Raw genomic sequence first — 23047 nt, 5'->3', positions numbered from 1 at the left:
CCCAGATATAAGATATATTATACAGGAGTGACATCACCGCTCTCCAGATATAAGATATATTATACAGGAGTGACATCACCGCTCTCCAGATATAAGATATATTATACAGGAGTGACATCACCGCTCCCCAGATATAAGATATATTATACAGGAGTGACATCACCGCTCTCCAGATATAAGATATATTACACAGGAGTGACATCACCGCCCTCCAGATATAAGATATATTATACAGGAGTGACATCACCGCTCCCCAGATATAAGATATATTATACAGGAGTGACATCACCGCTCTCCAGATATAAGATATATTATACAGGAGTGACATCACCGCCCTCCAGATATAAGATATATTATACAGGAGTGACATCACCGCCCTCCAGATATAAGATATATTATACAGGAGTGACATCACCGCCCTCCAGATATATTATACAGGAGTGACATCACCGCCCTCCAGATATATTATACAGGAGTGACATCACTGCTCTCCAGATATAAGATATATTATACAGGAGTGACATCACCGCCCTCCAGATATAAGATATATTATACAGGAGTGACATCACCGCCCTCCAGATATAAGATATATTATACAGGAGTGACATCACCGCCCTCCAGATATATTATACAGGAGTGACATCACCGCTCTCCAGATATAAGATATATTATACAGGAGTGACATCACCGCCCTCCACATATAAGATATATTATACAGGAGTGACATCACCGCTCTCCAGATATAAGATATATTATACAGGAGTGACATCACCGCCCTCCAGATATAAGATATATTATACAGGAGTGACATCACCGCCCTCCAGATATAAGATATATTATACAGGAGTGACATCACCGCCCTCCAGATATATTATACAGGAGTGACATCACCGCTCTCCAGATATGAGATATATTATACAGGAGTGACATCACTGCTCTCCAGATATAAGATATATTATACAGGAGTGACATCACCGCTCCCCAGATATAAGATATATTATACAGGAGTGACATCACCGCTCTCCAGATATAAGATATATTATACAGGAGTGACATCACCGCTCTCCAGATATAAGATATATTATACAGGAGTGACATCACCGCTCTCCAGATATAAGATATATTATACAGGAGTGACATCACCGCTCTCCAGATATAAGATATATTATACAGGAGTGACATCACCGCTCTCCAGATATAAGATATATTATACAGGAGTGATATCACCACTCCCCAGATATAAGATATATTATACAGGAGTGACATCACCGCTCTCCAGATATGAGATATATTATACAGGAGTGACATCACCGCTCTCCAGATATGAGATATATTATACAGGAGTGACATCACCGCTCTCCAGATATGAGATATATTATACAGGAGTGACATCACCGCTCTCCAGATATGAGATATATTATACAGGAGTGACATCACCGCTCTCCAGATATAAGATATATTATACAGGAGTGATATCACCACTCCCCAGATATAAGATATATTATACAGAGTGACATCACCACTCCCCAGATATAAGATATATTATACAGGAGTGACATCACCGCTCCCCAGATATAAGATATATTATACAGAGTGACATCACCGCTCTCCAGATATAAGATATATTATACAGGAGTGACATCACCGCTCTCCAGATATAAGATATATTATACAGGAGTGATATCACCGCTCTCCAGATATAAGATATATTATACAAGAGTGACATCACCATTCTCCAGATATAAGATATATTATACAGAGTGACATCACCGCTCTCCAGATATAAGATATATTATACAGGAGTGACATCACCGCTCTCCAGATATAAGATATATTATACAGGAGTGACATCACCGCTCTCCAGATATGAGATATATTATACAGGAGTGACATCACCGCTCTCCAGATATAAGATATATTATACAGGAGTGACATCACCGCTCTCCAGATATGAGATATATTATACAGGAGTGACATCACCGCTCTCCAGATATAAGATATATTATACAGGAGTGACATCACCGCTCTCCAGATATAAGATATATTATACAGGAGTGACATCACCGCTCTCCAGATATAAGATATATTATACAGAGTGACATCACCGCCCTCCAGATATAAGATATATTATACAGGAGTGACATCACCGCTCTCCAGATATAAGATATATTATACAGAGTGACATCACCGCTCTCCAGATATAAGATATATTATACAGGAGTGACATCACCGCTCTCCAGATATGAGATATATTATACAGGAGTGACATCACCGCTCTCCAGATATAAGATATATTATACAGGAGTGACATCACCGCTCTCCAGATATAAGATATATTATACAGGAGTGACATCACCGCTCTCCAGATATAAGATATATTATACAGGAGTGACATCACCGCTCTCCAGATATAAGATATATTATACAGAGTGACATCACCGCTCTCCAGATATGAGATATATTATACAGGAGTGACATCACCGCTCTCCAGATATGAGATATATTATACAGGAGTGACATCACCGCTCTCCAGATATAAGATATATTATACAGAGTGACATCACCGCTCTCCAGATATGAGATATATTATACAGGAGTGACATCACCGCCCTCCAGATATAAGATATATTATACAGTAGTGACATCACCGCTCTCCAGATATAAGATATATTATACAGAGTGACATCACCGCTCTCCAGATATAAGATATATTATACAGGAGTGACATCACCATTCTCCAGATATAAGATATATTATACAGAGTGACATCACCGCTCTCCAGATATAAGATATATTATACAGAGTGACATCACCGCTCTCCAGATATAAGATATATTATACAGAGTGACATCACCGCTCTCCAGATATGAGATATATTATACAGGAGTGACATCACCGCTCTCCAGATATAAGATATATTATACAGGAGTGACATCACCGCTCTCCAGATATAAGATATATTATACAGGAGTGACATCACCGCTCCCCAGATATAAGATATATTATACAGGAGTGACATCACCGCCCTCCAGATATAAGATATATTATACAGAGTGACATCACCGCTCCCCAGATATAAGATATATTATACAGAGTGACATCACCGCTCTCCAGATATAAGATATATTATACAGAGTGACATCACCGCTCTCCAGATATAAGATATATTATACAGGAGTGACATCACCGCTCTCCAGATATAAGATATATTATACAGAGTGACATCACCGCTCCCCAGATATAAGATATATTATACAGAGTGACATCACCGCTCTCCAGATATAAGATATATTATACAGAGTGACATCACCGCTCTCCAGATATAAGATATATTATACAGGAGTGACATCACCGTTCTCCAGATATAAGATATATTATACAGGAGTGACATCACCGCTCTCCAGATATAAGATATATTATACAGGAGTGACATCACCGCTCTCCAGATATGAGATATATTATACAGGAGTGACATCACCGCTCTCCAGATATGAGATATATTATACAGGAGTGACATCACCGCTCTCCAGATATGAGATATATTATACAGAGTGACATCACCGTTCTCCAGATATAAGATATATTATACAGGAGTGACATCACCGCTCTCCAGATATAAGATATATTATACAGGAGTGACATCACCGCTCTCCAGATAGGAGGTATATTATACAGGAGTGACATCACCGCTCTCCAGATATAAGATATATTATACAGGAGTGACATCACCGCTCTCCAGATATAAGATATATTATACAGGAGTGACATCACCGCTCTCCAGATAGGAGGTATATTATACAGAGTGACATCACCGCTCTCCAGATATAAGATATATTATACAGGAGTGACATCACCGCCCTCCAGATATAAGATATATTATACAGGAGTGACATCACTGCTCTCCAGATATAAGATATATTATACAGGAGTGACATCACCGCTCTCCAGATATATTATACAGGAGTGACATCACCGCTCTCCAGATAGGAGGTATATTATACAGGAGTGACATCACCGTTCTCCAGATATAAGATATATTATACAGGAGTGACATCACCGCTCTCCAGATATAAGATATATTATACAGAGTGACATCACCGCTCTCCAGATATGAGATATATTATACAGGAGTGACATCACCGTTCTCCAGATATAAGATATATTATACAGGAGTGACATCACCGCTCTCCAGATATAAGATATATTATACAGGAGTGACATCACCGCTCTCCAGATATAAGATATATTATACAGGAGTGACATCACCGCTCTCCAGATATAAGATATATTATACAGGAGTGACATCACCGCTCTCCAGATATAAGATATATTATACAGGAGTGACATCACCGCTCTCCAGATATAAGATATATTATACAGAGTGACATCACCGCTCTCCAGATATAAGATATATTATACAGGAGTGACATCACCGCTCTCCAGATATGAGATATATTATACAGGAGTGACATCACCGCCCTCCAGATATAAGATATATTATACAGGAGTGACATCACCGCTCTCCAGTCCCACTGTCAGCCTGATGTGGAGTTTCACCTGGTGTGCTGGGTGTGGCACAAGTTGTATATAATGAAGGATTACATCGGATATAATTTATATAATGGATGATTTGTCCTCTATAGAAGGTGTTATATTTGCTCAGCCCCCCCTCCCCCCTCTGTATAATGGACGCGGTGCGCAGAACGATTAGACAGAATTGTGTAGGCCGGGAATTTACAGGAAAGTAACGCTTGGCCGCCCTCGCCCACCTGCTGTCAAACATGTAAATGACTCGGGGGGAGTTGCGGGGACGATGTTGGGTCTCAGGGGTATAAGAGGGGCGCTGCGGGGAGCGATGGCAGATGGCACCCCTCCCCCCTCGGCGGTCTGACTCTGTGATTTCCAGCCGGTGAGGGAAGTGAAAGTCTCTTTGTTGACACACAGCTGCAGAAACCCCTCAGAACCCCGAAACAGCAGAGACTGAAATCCCCCCCCCCCCCCCCGAAAAAAACTGCGGCGGAGAGCCCGCTGCTTTATTTCTGTCAAAAACTTTCATTTAATGACTTATTTCATCTAATAATAACATGAATGATTTCCGACCAATGTACCCCCCCTCCCCCCATGGCCTGAAACACCCCGCACCCCCATTGAAAGGACAATTCCTTATCCCAGAAAGAATTATTGCCTGCTTCTGCCCTGCTGGTACAGAGGAGATCCCAGATAAATAATAAATGTTACTACAGGATCTCCGTCTCTTTGCTAATTCCCTCCAGCGATCTTTATAATGATTACATTCTATTTCTTCTTACCAAGATATATTACTTCCTATGATCTACGGCTCCCCCTGGTGGTCATGATGCAGAATTTTCCTGACTCACTCTGCTATGAATGAACTCATCCCCCCTTCCCATAATATAGGAAGAAACATTCGATTTATTTTTTGTTTTGAATGAGCAAATAAATGTAAACAATGCTGCTACAGGATCCCCGTTTATTCCCTAATTCCCTCCAGTGTTCTCTAAAATTATTACATTGTATTTTTTCTCACTTAGATCTATTATTTCCTATGATTCTCAGCTCCATCTAGTGGTCATGATGCAGTATTTTCCTGATTCACTGTATTTTCTATAAATTAACGTGTCTCCGCTACCGCCCATAATATTGGAAGAACCTTCAACCAGAAGAGGAAATATCCTAAAACATTCAAAGTTTTTTTTCCTATGAATTAGCAAATAAATGTAATCAATGCTACCATAGGATCCCCGTTTATTTATTTATTCCCCTATTCCCTTTGGTGTCCTTTGGAATGATTACATTGTATTTCTTCTTACCAAAATGTATGATTTCCTATGATCCACGGCTCCCCCTGGTGGTCACGACGCAGTATTTTCCTGATTGACTGTGTTCTCTATGAATGAACTCATCTCCGCTTCCCACAATATTTGAAGAACCTTCAACCAGAAGTGGAAATAGCATAAGAACATTTGATTTCTTTTTTGTTTTGAATTAGAAAATACATGTAAAAATGTTAGTACAGGATCCCCGTTTATTCTCTCTTCCCCTCCAGTGTTCTCTAGAATTATTACATTGTATTTCTTCTTACTGAGATGTATTATTTCCTTTGATCCCCGGCTCCACCTGGTGGTCATGATGCAGTATTTTTCTGATTGACTGTATGATAAGAGAGAACTTATCTCCATTATTGTCCATAATATTTGAAGAACATTCAACCAGAAGAGGAAATAGCTTAAGAACATTTGTTTCCTTTTTTTGTTTTGAATGAGTAAATAAATGTAAACAATGCTACTACAGGACCCCCGTTTATTCGTTAATTCCCTCCAGTGTTCTCTAGAATGATTACATTGTGTTTCTCCCTACTGAGATCTATTATTTCCTATGATTCTCAGCTCCATCTAGTGGTCATGATGCAGTATTTTCCTGATTGATGGTGTTCTGTATAAATTAACTTATCTCCGCTACCGCCCATAATATTGGAAGGACCTTCAACCAGAAGAGGAAATAGCATAAGAAAATAAAATTTATTGTTTTGAATTAGCAAATAAGTGTAAACAATGCTGCTACTGGATCCCTGTTTATTCCCTAATTCTTCGACGTTCTCTAGAATTATTACATTGTATTTCTTCGTACTGAGATGTATCGTTTCCTTTTTTCCTCGACTCCACCTGGTGGTCATGATGCAGTATTTTTCTGATTGACTGTATGATATGAGAGAACTTATCTCCATTATTGTCCATAATATTTGAACAACATTCAACCAGAAGAGGAAATAGCTTAAGAACATTTGTTTTCCTTTTTTGTTTTGAATGAGTAAATAAATGTAAACAATTCTACTACAGGACCCCCGTTTATTCGTTAATTCCCTCCAGTGTTCTCTAGAATGATAACATTGTATTTCTTCTTACTGAGATCTATTATTTCCTATGATTCTCAGCTCCATCTAGTGGTCATGATGCAGTATTTTCCTGATTCACGGTATTCTCTATAAATGAACTTATATCTGCTACTGCCCATAATATTGGAAGAACCTTCAACCAGAAGAGGAAATATCCTAAAACATTCAAATTTTTTTTCCTATGAATTAGCAAATTAATGTAATCAATGCTACCCCAGGATCCCCATTTATTTATTGCCCTATTCCCTTTGGTGTCCTTTGGCATGATTACATTGTATTTCTTCTTACCAAAATGTATTATTTCCTATGATCCACGGCTCCCCCTGGTGGTCACGATGCAGTATTTTCCTGATTGGCTGCGTTCTCTATGAATGAACTCATCTCCACTTCCCACAATATTTGAACCTTCAACCAGAAGTGGAAATAGCAGAAGAACATTTGATTCCTTGTTTGTTTTGACTTTGCAAAAAAATTTAAAATTGCTACTACTGGATTCCCGTTTATTCGCTCATTAACTCCAGTGTTCTTTACACCTTATGGCCAGTAGGTGGAGCTGAGGGTCACAGGAAATAAATACATCTTGGTACCATACAATGGAGGGAATTAGCGAATAAACGGGGATCCAGTAGTAACAATGTTTACGCTTAACTTGCTAATTCCCTCCGGCATTCGCTAGTATTGTTACATTGTATCTCTTCTTATTAAGGTGTATTTCCTGACCCCCCTGCCCCATCTAGTGACCATAATGTGGTATTTTCCTGATTCGCTCTATGTCCGTGATGAATGAACCTTCACTACTGTCCATAATATTTGAAGAACTTTCGACCAGAAGAGGAAATAGCTTAAGAACATTTGTTTTATTTTATTTTTTTTGTTTTATTTATATATATATATATATATATATTTTTTTTTTTTTGTTAAATTGGCAAATAAATGTAAGCAATGTTACTACAGAGTCCCTGTTTTTTTCGCAAATTACCTCCAGTGTACAGTGCCTTGCAAAAGTATTCACCCCCCCACCCCCCCCCCCTGGCATTTTTTCGTGTTTTGTTGCCGCACAACCTGGAATTAACATGGATTGTTTGAGGATTTGCATCATTTAATTTACAGAACACGCCCACAACTTGAAAGATTTTTTTTTTTTTTTATTGTGAAGCAAACAACAAATAGGACAAAATAACAGAAGAAGTCAATGTGCATAACTATTCACCCCCCTAAAGTCAATACTTTGTAGAGCCGCCTTTTGCGGCTATCACAGCTCCAAGTCACTTTGGATAAGTCTCTATGAGTCTTCCCACATCTCACCACTGGGATTTCTGCCCCATTCCTCCTCCTTGTAAAACTGCTCCGGCTCCTTCAAGTTGGATGGTTTTGCGCTTGTGAACAGCAATCTTTAAGTCTGACCACAGATTTTCTATGGGATTGAGGTCTGGGCTTTGACTAGGCCATTCCAACACATTTCCATGTTTCCCCTTAAATCACTCAAGTGTTGTTCTAGCCGTGTGTTTGGGGTCATTGTCCTGCTGGAAGGTGAACCTCCGTCCTACCCTCAAATCATACACAGAGGGCTACAGGTTTTACTCTGGAATATCCCTGTATTTAGCCCTGTCCATCTTTCCCTCAATTCTGACCAGTTTCCCAGTCCTGACTGCCAAAAAACATCCCCACAGCATGATGCTGCCACCACCATGTTTCACAGTGGGGATGGTGTTCTTTGGGTGATGTGATGTGTTGGGTTTGCGCCAGACATAACTTTTTGGCCATCAAAGAAAACGCTAAGTTTTAGTTTCATCAGAGCAGATCACCTTCCTCCATACATCAGAGCAGAGCACCTTCCTCCATACATCAGAGCAGATCACCTTCCTCCATACATCAGACCAGATCACCTTCCTCCATACATCAGACCAGATCACCTTCCTCCATGCATCAGAGCAGATCACCTTCCTCCATACATCAGAGCAGAGCACCTTCCTCCATACATCAGAGCAGATCACCTTCCTCCATACATCAGACCAGATCACCTTCCTCCATACATCAGACCAGATCACCTTCCTCCATACATCAGACCAGATCACCTTCCTCCATACATCAGACCAGATCACCTTCCTCCATACATCAGACCAGATCACCTTCCTCCATGCATCAGAGCAGATCACCTTCCTCCATACATCAGAGCAGAGCACCTTCCTCCATACATCAGACCAGATCACCTTCCTCCATACATCAGAGCAGATCACCTTCCTCCGTACATCAGACCAGATCACCTTCCTCCATACATCAGACCAGATCACCTTCCTCCATACATCAGACCAGATCACCTTCCTCCATACATCAGACCAGATCACCTTCCTCCATACATCAGACCAGAGCACCTTCCTCCATACATCAGACCAGATCACCTTCCTCCATACATCAGAGCAGATCACCTTCCTCCATACATCAGACCAGATCACCTTCCTCCATACATCAGACCAGATCACCTTCCTCCATACATCAGAGCAGATCACCTTCCTCCGTACATCAGACCAGATCACCTTCCTCCATACATCAGACCAGATCACCTTCCTCCATACATCAGACCAGATCACCTTCCTCCATACATCAGACCAGATCACCTTCCTCCATACATCAGACCAGAGCACCTTCCTCCATACATCAGACCAGATCACCTTCCTCCATACATCAGAGCAGAGCACCTTCCTCCATACATCAGACCAGATCACCTTCCTTCATACATCAGAGCAGATCACCTTCCTCCATACATCAGAGCAGATCACCTTCCTCCATACATCAGACCAGATCACCTTCCTCCATACATCAGACCAGATCACCTTCCTCCATACATCAGACCAGATCACCTTCCTCCATACATCAGAGCAGATCACCTTCCTCCATACATCAGACCAGAGCACCTTCCTCCATACATCAGATCAGATCACCTTCCTCCATACATCAGACCAGATCACCTTCTTCCATACATCAGAGCAGATCACCTTCCTCCATACATCAGAGCAGATCACCTTCCTCCATACATCAGACCAGAGCACCTTCCTCCATACATCAGACCAGAGCACCTTCCTCCATACATCAGATCAGATCACCTTCCTCCATACATCAGACCAGATCACCTTCTTCCATACATCAGAGCAGATCACCTTCCTCCATACATCAGACCAGATCACCTTCCTCCATACATCAGATCAGATCACCTTCCTCCATACATCAGAGCAGATCACCTTCCTCCATACATCAGACCAGATCACCTTCCTCCATACATCAGACCAGATCACCTTCCTCCATACATCAGACCAGATCACCTTCCTCCATACATCAGAGCAGATCACCTTCTTTCACCAGCCCCCTTACATCAGAGTGTCCCATCATCACCCCCTTACATCAGAGTGTCCCATCACCAGCCCCCTTACATCAGAGTGTCCCATCACCACCCCCTTACATCAGAGTGTCCCATCACCAGCCCCCTTACATCAGAGTGTCCCATCACCACCCCCTTACATCAGAGTGTCCCATCAACAGCCCCCTTACATCAGAGTCCCATCAGCACCCCCTTACATCAGAGTGTCCCATCACCAGCCCCCTTACATCAGAGTGTCCCATCACCACCCCCTTACATCAGAGTGTCCCATCAACAGCCCCCTTACATCAGAGTGTCCCATCACCAGCCCCCTTACATCAGAGTGTCCCATCACCAGCCCCCTTACATCAGAGTGTCCCATCATCACCCCCTTACATCAGAGTGTCCCATCACCAGCCCCCTTACATCAGAGTGTCCCATCACCAGCCCCCTTACATCAGAGTGTCCCATCACCACCCCCTTACATCAGAGTGTCCCATCAACAGCCCCCTTACATCAGAGTGTCCCATCACCAGCCCCCTTACATCAGAGTGTCCCATCACCAGCCCCCTTACATTAGAGTGTCCCATCACCACCCCCTTACATCAGAGTGTCCCATCACCAGCCCCCTTACATCAGAGTGTCCCATCATCACCCCCTTACATCAGAGTGTCCCATCACCAGCCCCCTTACATCAGAGTGTCCCATCACCAGCCCCCTTACATCAGAGTGTCCCATCACCAGCCCCCTTACATCAGAGTGTCCCATCACCAGCCCCCTTACATCAGAGTGGCCCACTGAGCCATCGGCCCACTGGGAAACTCCCGGTAGTCCCGATGGGCAGTACATGCCTGCCCATAGGTAGCCCCCACTCAACAGAGTCTAAAGCCTTCTCCGCGTCAAGTAAGGCCACGCGCCCCGACGCCCCCTCGTTGACCGATCTATCTATGTGTGTGAGTAGGCGTCTGATATTAACCCCCTTGCCGCCAAGCGTACGCAGATGTGTGTACTCGGCTTCTGGTGGGTGATACCGGGATGATGCCCGCACCTGCAGGCATCATCCTGGTACCGTTTTTCAGAGCGGGTGATTGGATTTCCAGCCATAACAACCGATGCGGCTAAAAGCCCCCCCTCCTGCCGCTCTTACCGGGGCTGCCATTCAAATCGGGAGCGCCGATGGCGAATCCGATGCCTCCGGCGGCTGGGGAGGAACTGGAATGAAGCTGTAAGTGGCTTCATTCCAGTCTCCTAATAGTAAACGTCATGACATCACTTCCCGTTTACTCGGCTGCCAATGGTGCTGGATTTAAAAATATATACAGTATTCAGAATGGCCGAAAACGGCGATCTGAATACTTTGAAGTGTAAAGTAGGGATTTGGGGTCTTTTAGACCGAGATCGCTTCACTCATGGTGTCAGGAAATTTCTCGAAACGCGTCGGCACGGAAAATACATGGTGGAGTCTGTCATATTTTTTCTAATTTTACTTCCCCAACTTGACCTATTGTGTTCTGATCCATCACATATAATTCAGATAAAAAAAAAAAACATTGAACCAAAGGGTGTAATGTAACAAAATAGGTAAAAAGCCAAGGGGGGGGGGTGAATAAAAGGCACGGCACTGTACTTATTAAGGCCAGTAGGTGGAGCTGAGATAATAGAAAATATATACATCTTAGTAGGAAGAGATACAATGGAGGGAATTAGTAAACAAACGGGGAGCCTGTAGTAGCAATGTTTATATTTATGGTATTTGCTAATTCCCTTCAGCGTTCTCTAATATTACATTGTATCTCTTCTTATTTAAGAGGAAGTAAACCCTGACTTACTTCCTCTTTTCTTCCCTGCAAACTCTGAAAAGTAAAAGCATAATGGGCTGGTATGCGTCGCATACTAGCCCATTATGTGGCACTTACCTGCAAACAAAGCCCGCAAAGTCCACAGGGCCGGTGCTACCACTAAGCAAACTAGGCAGCCGCCTAGGGCACACTGCTGCCTAGGGCGCCCGGCCACTGGTGTTCCTATTCTCTTCTCTCTGCAGCAAGCAACTAAGTCTCAGCATCAGCAGGCAGCCGCTGCTCCATTTGCACAGTGTCAGAGGCGCAGCGGCAGAGGACTGTGTCTGTGTCCCCCGACAAACATTCATTGATGGGCGCTGGTGAGGCTCCATTTGATGGGCACTGGTGAGGCTTCATTTGATGGGTGCTGGTGAGGCTTCATTTGATGGGTGCTGGTGAGGCTGCATTGATGGGCACCGGTGAGGCTGAATTTGATGGGCACCGGTGAGGCTGCATTTGATGGGCACCGGTGAGGTTGCATTTGATGGGCGCTGGTGAAGCTGCATTGATGGGCGCTGGTGAGGCCTCATTTGATGGGCGCTGGTGAGGCCGCATTTGATGGGCGCTGGTGAGGCCGCATTTGATGGGCACTGGTGAGGCCGCATTTGATGGGCGCTGGTGAGGCTTCATTTGATGGGCGCTGGTGAGTCCTCATTTGATGGGCGCTGGTGAGGCCTCATTTGATGGGCGCTGGTGAGGCTGCATTTGATGGGCGCTGGTGAGGCTGCATTTGATGGGCGCTGGTGAGGCCGCATTTGATGGGCGCTGGTGAGGCCGCATTTGATGGGCGCTGGTGAGTCCTCATTTGATGGGCGCTGGTGAGGCCTCATTTGATGGGCGCTGGTGAGTCCTCATTTGATGGGCGCTGGTGAGGCCTCATTTGATGGGCGCTGGTGAGGCTGCATTTGATGGGCGCTGGTGAGGCTGCATTTGATGGGCGCTGGTGAGGCCTCATTTGATGGGCGCTGGTGAGGCTGCATTTGATGGGCGCTGGTGAGGCCTCATTTGATGGGCGCTGGTGAGGCTGCATTTGATGGGCGCTGGTGAGGCTGCATTTGATGGGTGCTTCATTAAAAAGGTGGGGTATACATGGGCATCTCACGGGGGTGGCAAAATTAGGTTTCGCCTAGTGTGTCAAAGATCTTTGCACCAGCCCTGGATGTCTGTGATGCCCCCGTTAGTGGAAGCATCCGTCTTCACCCCTCTTCCTTTCAGGGCCGTGGGCTCCGGCTCTGTGACTGGTCGGAGCCGTGTGATGTCACTCCCACGCATGTGCGTGGGAGCCACCTGTCACAGCTCATGTTGGGGAAGAGACGGGACGGAGGGCCGTTTCTTCACTGCGCATGCGCCAGTGACCTCATCTGCACACTACAAGGTAAATATCTCCTAAATGGCGCACTTTTAGGAGATATTGTCAGTATAGGCTTGCCTACATGTAAAAATGTCTCGTGGGGGGAGGGGAGGGTTACAATCACTTAAGGTGTATTTCCTACCCCCCCCCCCGCCCCATCTAGTGACCATAAGGTGGTATTGTCCTGATTTACTCTATGTTCATTATAAATGAGTCTTCACAACTGTCCATAACATGTGGAAAACCTTCGGCCAGAAGAGAAATTTGCATAAGAACATTCGACTTTGCTCCATTCTCACAACAGCTGGTTGGTTTGATGCCATTTCCCCGTATGAACAGCTATTCAATTGCTTTTCTAAATAGACTCCACAGAGACGTAATAAAGAACCAATTACACGCTCGCAATGAAGGAAATAGCGCCACCATCGAATGTACATTATGTCATGGTCGGAGGGGTCTCAAGGTCCCGGAACTGTTCATCAGCAAGAAGCAATAGAATATTCCCCCCAAGAGGCAATAGAATATTCCCCCAAAGAGGCAATAGAATATCCCCCCCAAAGAGGCAATAGAATATTCCCCCCAAAGAGGCAATAGAATATTCCCCCCAAGAGGCAACAGAATATTCCCCCCAAGAGGCAATAGAATATCCCCCCAAGAGGCAATAGAATATTCCCCCTAGAGGCAATAGAATATTCCCCCTAGAGGCAATAGAATATTCCCCCTAGAGGCAATAGAATATTCCCCCCAAAGAGGCAATAGAATATTCCCCCCAAGAGGCAATAGAATATTCCCCCTAGAGGCAATAGAATATTCCCCCCAAAGAGGCAATAGAATATTCCCCCCAAGAGGCAATAGAATATTCCCCCTAGAGGCAATAGAATATTCCCCCTAGAGGCAATAGAATATTCCCCCTAGAGGCAATAGAATATTCCCCCCAAAGAGGCAATAGAATATTCCCCCCAAGAGGCAATAGAATATTCCCCCTAGAGGCAATAGAATATTCCCCCCAAAGAGGCAATAGAATATTCCCCCCAAGAGGCAATAGAATATTCCCCCCAAGAGGCAATAGAATATCCCCCCAAGAGGCAATAGAATATCCCCCCAAGAGGCAATAGAATATTCCCCCTAGAGGCAATAGAATATTCCCCCCAAGAGGCAATAGAATATTCCCCCAAGAGGCAATAGAATATTCCCCCCCCAAAAGGCAATGGAATATTCCCCCCAAGAGGCAATAGAATATTCCCCCAAGAGGCAATAGAATATCCCCCCAAGAGGCAATAGAATATTCCCCCCAAGAGGCAATATAATATTCCCCCCAAGAGGCAATATAATATTCCCCCCAAGAGGGAATAGAATATCCCCCCCCCAAGAGGCAATAGAATATTCCCCCCAAAAAGCAATAGAATATTCCCCCCAAGAGGCAATAGAATATTCCCCCTAGAGGCAATAGAATATTCCCCTCAATAGGCAATAGAATATTCCCCCCAAGAGGCAATAGAATATTCCCCCCCAAGAGGCAATAGAATATTCCCCCCAAGAGGCAATAGAATATTCTCCCTAGAGGCAATAGAATATTCCCCCCAAGAGGCAATATAATATTCCCCCCAAGAGGGAATAGAATATCCCCCCCAAGAGGCAATAGAATATTCCCCCCAAAAAGCAATAGAATATTCCCCCCAAGAGGCAATAGAATATTCCCCCTAGAGGCAATAGAATAATACCCCCAAGAGGCAATAGAATATCCCCCCCAAGAGGCAATAGAATATTCCCCCCAAGAGGCAATAGAATATTCCCCCCAAGAAGCAATAGAATATTCCCCCAAGAGGCATTAGAATATCCCCCCCAAGAGGCAATAGAATATCCCCCCCAAGAGGCAATAGAATATTCCCCCCTAAGAGGCAATAGAATATTCCCCCAAAGAGGCAATAGAATATCCCCCCCCAAGAGGCAATAGAATATTCCCCCCAAGAGGCAATAGAATATTCCCCCCAAGAGGCAATAGAATATTCCCCCAAGAGGCAATCGAATATTCCCCCCCAAGAGGCAATAGAATATTCCCCCCAAGAGGCAATAGAATAATACCCCCAAGAGGCAATAGAATATCCCCCCCAAGAGGCAGAAGAATATTCCCCCCAAGAGGCAATAGAATATTCCCCCCAAGAAGCAATAGAATATTCCCTTTAGAGGCAATAGAATATTCCCCCCAACAGGCAATAGAATATTCCCCCCAAGAGGCAATAGAATATTCTCCCTAAAGGCAATAGAATATTCCCCCCCAAGAGGCAATAGAATATCCCCCCAAGAGGCAATAGAATATCCCCCCTAGAGGCAATAGAATATTCCCCCCAAGAGGCAATAGAATATTCTCCCTAGAGGCAATAGAATATCCCCCCCCCCCAAGAGGCAATAGAAAATTCACCCAAGAAGCAATAGAATATTCCCCCCAAGAAGCAATATAATATTTCCCCCAAGAGGCAATAGAATATTCCCCAAGAGGCAATAGAATATTCCCCAAGAGGCAATAGAATATTCCCCCCAACAGGCAATAGAATATTCCCCCCAACAGGCAATAGAATATTCCCCCAAGAGGCAATAGAATATTCCCCCCAAGAGGCAATAGAATATCCCCCCCCAAGAGGCAATAGAATATTCCCCCCAAGAGGCAATAGAATATCCCCCCCCCCAAGAGGCAATAGAATATTCCCCCCCAAGAGGCAATAGAATATTCCCCCCAAGAGGCAATAGAATATCCCCCCCCAGAGGCAATAGAATATTCCCCCCAAGAGGCAATAGAATATTCCCTGGATCAACTTTACCTATAAATGTTTGTATCCAGTTATATTATGTGTTATGTGATAATAGTGATAAATAATAAAAAAAAACATTATAATAGTAATAAACAAATAATAAATATTAACAATAATAATAATAATAATAATATTAATGATAATAGTAATAATAAAAACAATAATAATAATATAATTTTAATAATAATGATAAAAGTAATAAAACAAATCTTAAATAATAATATTAGAATAATAGTAGTAATACAAATAAATAAATAATAATAAAAAAAAATACATTATTATTATCAATAATAATAATAATAATGAGAATAGCAATTAAAATATATTCTTAATAAAATAATAGTGATATAAATATACGAATAAATAATAAAATAATAATTGCATGAATTTAGTGAGCTTGATTATAAATTGCGATCTTCGGGGGGGTCGGGGGGTCCAGGATCTGCGGGCGCGGGGGAAAGCAGCTGCTCGATTCAGGACTCGTTCACACCACGGCGCAGAGACGTCTTTTTACCTATAAATGTTTGTATCCAGTTATATTATGTGTTATGTGATAATAGTAATAAATAATTAAAAAAACATTATAATAGTAATAAACAAATAATAAATATTAACAATAATAATAATATTCATGATAATAGTAATAAAATAAAAACAATAATAATAATAAATATAATATTAATAATAATTCTAAAAGTAATACAAAAAAATCTTAAATAAAAAGATTTAAAATATATTCTTAATAAAATAATAGTGATATAAATATACGAATAAATAATAAAATAATAATTGCATGAATTTAGTGAGCTTGATTATAAATTGCGATCTTCGGGGGAGGGGGTCCAGGATCTGCGGGGCGCGGGGGAAAGCAGCTGCCCGATTCAGGACTCGTTCACACCACGGCGCAGAGACGTCGTTTTTCTTTTTTCCTGCCCGCGTTCTGCAAGGGCACAACAAAACCAGATTGTTCTCTGTGTGCCCCCCCCCTCCCCCGTTCACACCACAACACTGGTATCACGGGCAGATTTTTTTTTTCTGCGCAGGAAATGCGTACGGACTCATTGAGGGAACCCCTCATAATGGGCACAGCGGGTGTACAGACCCGGGAACTTGGCACACGGATGGTGGGAACCCCTCATAATGGGCACAGCAGGTGTACAGACCCGGGAACTCAGCACACGGATGGTGGGAACCCCTCATAATGGGCACAGCAGGTGTACAGACCCAGGAACTCAGCACAGGGATGGTGGAAAGCTCTCATAATGGGCACAGCGGGTGTACAGACCCGGGAACTTGGCACACGGATGGTGGGAACCCCTCATAATGGGCACAGCAGGTGTACAGACCCGGGAACTCAGCACAGGGATGGTGGAAAGCTCTCATAATGGGCACAGCGGGTGTACAGACCCGGGAACTCAGCACACGGATGGTGAGAACCCCTCATAATGGGCACAGCGGGTGTACAGACCCGGGGACTCAGCACAGGGATGGTGGGAACCCCTCATAATGGGCACAGCGGGTGTACAGACCCGGGGACTCAGCACAGGGATGGTGGAAAGCTCTCATAATGGGCACAGCGGGTGTACAGACCCGGGAACTTGGCACACGGATGGTGGGAACCCCTCATAATGGGCACAGCAGGTGTACAGACCCGGGAACTCAGCACAGGGATGTTGGGAACGCACATGAAAAAACTGATGATAGACGGATGTCTCCGTGAGCGAAATCTGTGCGTCGGTTCTCATCGTTTTTTTTTTTTTCCCTGCAGGTATGGCGTGACCGAGGGTGGGGTGGGGTGAGGGGGCACCGATGACTCGCAGGTGCAGCTGTGCGGAAAGCCTGGGTGGCCCGTGTGCCCGGTCGGCACAGCCAGCTCGGTGAGTAGACGACACAGGCACGTTCATTGTCCTAGGTATTCATACAGGGAAGTGCATGGAGGGCTGTGATTGGTTTGAGGAAGAGAAGGTCATATGACAAGAAGAGGGGGGGGGGGGGGGAGAGCAGAAAAACCGTCCTGAGCTTCATACACACAAGTTCTGTGCAAAAGTTGAAGCAGGAACCTTTTCTGTTTTTTTCCTCCTTCCTCGGGCAGCGCCATGGCCCTGACGAAAGACGAATTGCTGAAGCCCATCTGGCACGCCTTCACCGCCCTGGACGTGGACAAGTGCGGAAAAGTCTCCAAGTCGCAGCTGAAGGTAGGCAGAGAATGCCCCCCCCCCCATCCTTCTCATTGTACATAGGAGGCCCAGGGGGGCTACAACCCCCACCATCCCACCCAACACCTGCACAATGCTGTAAGGACTACAACTCTCATCGTATGTCCTTTATGTGTGCCCAACCCTGACTCCAGCAGTGACAATAGGCATATGTGGTACATTTGTAACTAATATTGATAGTGGCCCCCCTGATGGCCCTTCTGGGCCCCCCTAGTAAATTATACAAATATACCACATATGCCTATTGTCACTGCTGGAGTCCCCCAAAGCCAGACACCCAGGGGGGGCCACTAACATCCTTTACATTCCCTTACATCTCTAATATTCCCACCATCCCTGTGCTGAGTTCCCGGGTCTGTACACCCGCTGTGCCCATTATGAGGGGTTCTCACCATCCCTGTGCTGAGTTCCCGGGTCTGTACACCCGCTGTGCCCGTTATGAGGGGTTCCCACCATCCCTGTGCTGAGTTCCCGGGTCTGTACACCCGCTGTGCCCATTATGAGGGGTTCTCACCATCCCTGTGCTGAGTTCCCGGGTCTGTACACCCGCTGTGTCCATTATGAGGGGTTCCCACCATCCCTGTGCTGAGTTCCCGGGTCTGTACACCCGCTGTGCCCATTATGAGGGGTTCTCACCATCCCTGTGCTGAGTCCCCGGGTCTGTACACCCGCTGTGCCCGTTATGAGGGGTTCCCACCATCCCTGTGCTGAGTCCCCGGGTCTGTACACCCGCTGTGCCCATTATGAGGGGTTCTCACCATCCCTGTGCTGAGTTCCCGGGTCTGTACACCCGCTGTGCCCGTTATGAGGGGTTCCCACCATCCCTGTGCTGAGTTCCCGGGTCTGTACACCCGCTGTGCCCATTATGAGGGGTTCTCACCATCCCTGTGCTGAGTTCCCGGGTCTGTACACCCGCTGTGCCCATTATGAGGGGTTCTCACCATCCCTGTGCTGAGTTCCCGGGTCTGGACACCCGCTGTGCCCGTTATGAGGGGTTCCCACCATCCCTGTGCTGAGTCCCCGGGTCTGTACACCCGCTGTGCCCATTATGAGGGGTTCTCACCATCCCTGTGCTGAGTTCCCGGGTCTGTACACCTGCTGTGTCCATTATGAGGGGTTCCCACCATCCCTGTGCTGAGTTCCCGGGTCTGTACACCCACTGTGCCCATCATGAGGGGTTCCCAACATCCCTGTGCTGAGTTCCCGGGTCTGTACACCCGCTGTGCCCATCATGAGGGGTTCCTAACATCCCTGTGCTAAGTTCCCGGGTCTGTACACCTGCTGTGCCCATCATGAGGGGTTCCCACCATCCCTGTGCTGAGTTCCCGGGTCTGTACACCCGCTGTGCCCATCATGAGGGGTTCCCACCATCCCTGTGCTGAGTTTCCGGGTCTGTACACCTGCTGTGCCCATTATGAGGGGTTCCCACCATCCCTGTGCTGAGTTTCCGGGTCTGTACACCCGCTGTGCCCATTATGAGGGGTTCCCACCATCCCTGTGCTGAGTTCCCGGGTCTGTACACCCGCTGTGCCCATTATGAGGAGTTCCCAGCATCCGTGTGCCGAGTTCCCGGGTCTGTACACCCGCTGTGCCCATCATGAGGGGTTCCCACCATCCCTGTGCTGAGTTCCCGGGTCTGTACACCCGCTGTGCCCATTATGAGGGGTTCCCACCATCCCTGTGCTGATTTCTTGGGTCTGTACACCCGCTGTGCCCATTATGAGGGGTTCCCACGATTTTTATGCTGAGTTGTCCGTCACTGTGGTCACATGACCCCTATCAGGTTCCACCCACCTGCGTTGTCTATGGGACAGCTGCTGCTGCGGTGTCAAAGTAGCTCAGCAATAATTCCAGCACTAGATCTCCTCTGTAATTCTAAACTGGTAACCTGTAAAAATGTATAAAGCGTCTCCTATGGAGATTTTTAGGTGCCGTAGTTTGTCTCCATTCCACGAGCGTGCGCAATTTCAAAACATGAGATGTTTGGTATCTATTTACGCGGCGTAACATCATCTTTTATATTTTACTTAAAAATTGGGTTATATATATTGTGTTTTTATTTAATTTTTTTACATTAAAATTCAATAAAGTGTTATTTTTTTCCCCAAAAAATGCGTTTGAAAAAAACGCTGCGCAAGTACCGTGTGACTTAAAAATTTGCAACGATCGCCATTTTATTCTCTAGGGTCTCTGCTAAAACAAAATATATAATGTTTGGGGGGTTCTAAGTAATTTTATAGCAATAAATACAAATTTTCTTTTTACTTGTAAACAAAAAGTACCAGAAAAGGTCCGGTCTTCAAGTGCTGAAGAGCTCCTTGACTCTGCCGCACGTGTCGGGAAAGCCATCAAAAAGGGCGGCGGGGATTTTTGAATCTGGTGCAGGCCATTTTTAAAGGGCCATACTGCAATACAAGCTTGGCTATAACTTTATGGAAACCCCCCCCCCCCCCGACTATGTCATCCTCTTCTTAGCCGGCTGAGCGGTGGCACTACCCAGGGGGGGGGGGGCACAGATCGGTGTCACCCATCAAGGTCATGGGTGCTAGCCTTGTGGTTATGTGAATGGAGGATGTTTTCGGTGTCTTGAAGGGGGGAGGTGGAAGTTGCGGTAGAAACGGTGATCCCGTGTTGCAGCACAAAGCCTGAGGGCAGGAGAAGTTTGGCAGATTTCACAAGTACGGGTGTGAACTCACTACGGTGACTCGGAGAGGAGAAGAGGAAGTTATGAAATGACCACCCGGAAAGTCGAAGGATAAAAATACTCCAAGCGTGTGTGTGGTCTGAGACTACAAACAATCTGCCCTATCATGGGCGAGCAATCATTCCCCTCTTATCACATTCCCACCGATGGAGGCCATCAAACTGCAAGCCGGTTAACTGGGTACTGGGGAAATCAACCATCTGCAGCTATTTTTTGGTTATTATCAAAAAATCAGAAGCGGCTGAGAGGAACATACATTGTACTTAATGCGTAACGCGCTCAACATACCGCCCCTAACACCAAATTCAACACTCTCTCTTCTTTTGACCCAGTGACTACAGAGGAGGATGCCAAACTTTTCTCTGCCCATCTCCCCACCATCTCCCTGGACCTCATTCCCTCACTACTACTCCAGTCATCCTCTCGCTGTGATTAACACTCTCTTACTCACATCTTCAATCGTTCCCTCTGTAGCGGCATCGTCCCATAAAACATGCAATGGTCAGCCCCATGCTTAACAGGTCCTCACTGGAGCCCACCAAACCTAAAACCCATCACCTTTCTCACGTTTATTTCCAAATGCCTAGAAGGCCTGGTCTATAAACTTTTCCGCCGGATAGTTTGATCGTGTGTACGCGGCAATACTCATAATATCATACCTTTCTGCCACCTTCAATACAGCAGAGCACTCGTTCGTTACAAAGCTCCACTCCGTTGGCCTCCAAGACTCTGTTCTTTCAAGGTTCTCCTCCTATCTCAGCACCTTCAGTCTCACCCACAACTCTACCTCCTTCTTCATGTTACCTCTATAGTGATATTTTTGTCTCCCCTCTAAAACATGCACTGATCACCCCCATGCTTAACAAGTCCTCACTGGATCCCACCAGTCTGAACAACCTAATACCCATCTCCTTGTTATTTCAGAATGCCTCGAACACCTCTTATCTTCAACCTAGAACACCTCTCACCTACAACCTAGAACACCTCTCATCTACAACCTAGAACACCTCTCACCTACAACCTAGAACACCTCTCATCTACAACCTAGAACACCTCTCATCTACAACCTAGAACATCTCTCATCTACAACCTAGAACACCTCTCATCTACAACCTAGAACACCTCTCACCTACAACCTAGAACACCTCTCATCTACAACCTAGAACATCTCTCATCTACAACCTAGAACACCTCTCATCTACAACCTAGAACACCTCTCATCTACAACCTAGAACACCTCTCATCTACAACCTAGAACACCTCTCATCTACAACCTAGAACATCTCTCATCTACAACCTAGAACACCTCTCACCTACAACCTAGAACACCTCTCATCTACAACCTAGAACATCTCTCATCTACAACCTAGAACACCTCTCATCTACAACCTAGAACACCTCTCATCTACAACCTAGAACACCTCTCACCTACAACCTAGAACACCTCTCATCTACAACCTAGAACACCTCTCACCTACAACCTAGAACACCTCTCATCTACAACCTAGAACACCTCTCATCTACAACCATCTGAGCCACCTCCCCACTGATAACAACCTTCTGGACCTCTTACAGTCTGACTTTTATCCACAACACTCTATAGAAACTGCCCTTCTAAAACTCACTAATGACTGTTAAAACCAATGTATACTACTCCATACTCATAATATCATACCTTTCTGCCACCTTCAATACAGTTGAGTACTCGTTCTTTACAAAGCTCCACTCCATTGGCCTCCAAGACTCTTTTCTTTCAAGGTTCTCCTCCTATCTCAGCACCTTCAGTCTCACCCACAACTCTACCTCCTTCTCCTTGTTACCTCTATAGTGATATTTTCCTCTCCCCCCTAAAACATGCACTGATCA

At 45.0% G+C, this 23047-nt stretch overlaps 1 protein-coding gene across 1 annotated transcript in view; it reads left to right on the top strand.

Moving 5' to 3' along the window:
- The first annotated feature begins 18267 nt into the window (after positions 1-18267).
- The window catches only part of SWAP70 (switching B cell complex subunit SWAP70), a 129571-nt gene continuing 124791 nt past the window's right edge, over positions 18268-23047 (top strand). Inside the window, exon 1 of the mRNA XM_077453637.1 lies at positions 18268-18456. Coding sequence (XP_077309763.1) covers positions 18358-18456 — 99 coding nt within the window. The 5' untranslated portion in view covers positions 18268-18357. The remainder of the gene's footprint in view (positions 18457-23047) is intronic.

Source organism: Lithobates pipiens, unplaced genomic scaffold (genome assembly GCF_037356315.1).
Source record: "Lithobates pipiens isolate NorthernLeopardFrog02 unplaced genomic scaffold, aLitPip1_a1.2 Scaffold_24, whole genome shotgun sequence".
In the NCBI taxonomy this organism is placed as follows: Eukaryota; Metazoa; Chordata; class Amphibia; order Anura; family Ranidae; genus Lithobates; species Lithobates pipiens.
Note: the sequence above shows the minus strand (reverse complement) of the source record. Positions and strands in the feature narration are given on the sequence as shown.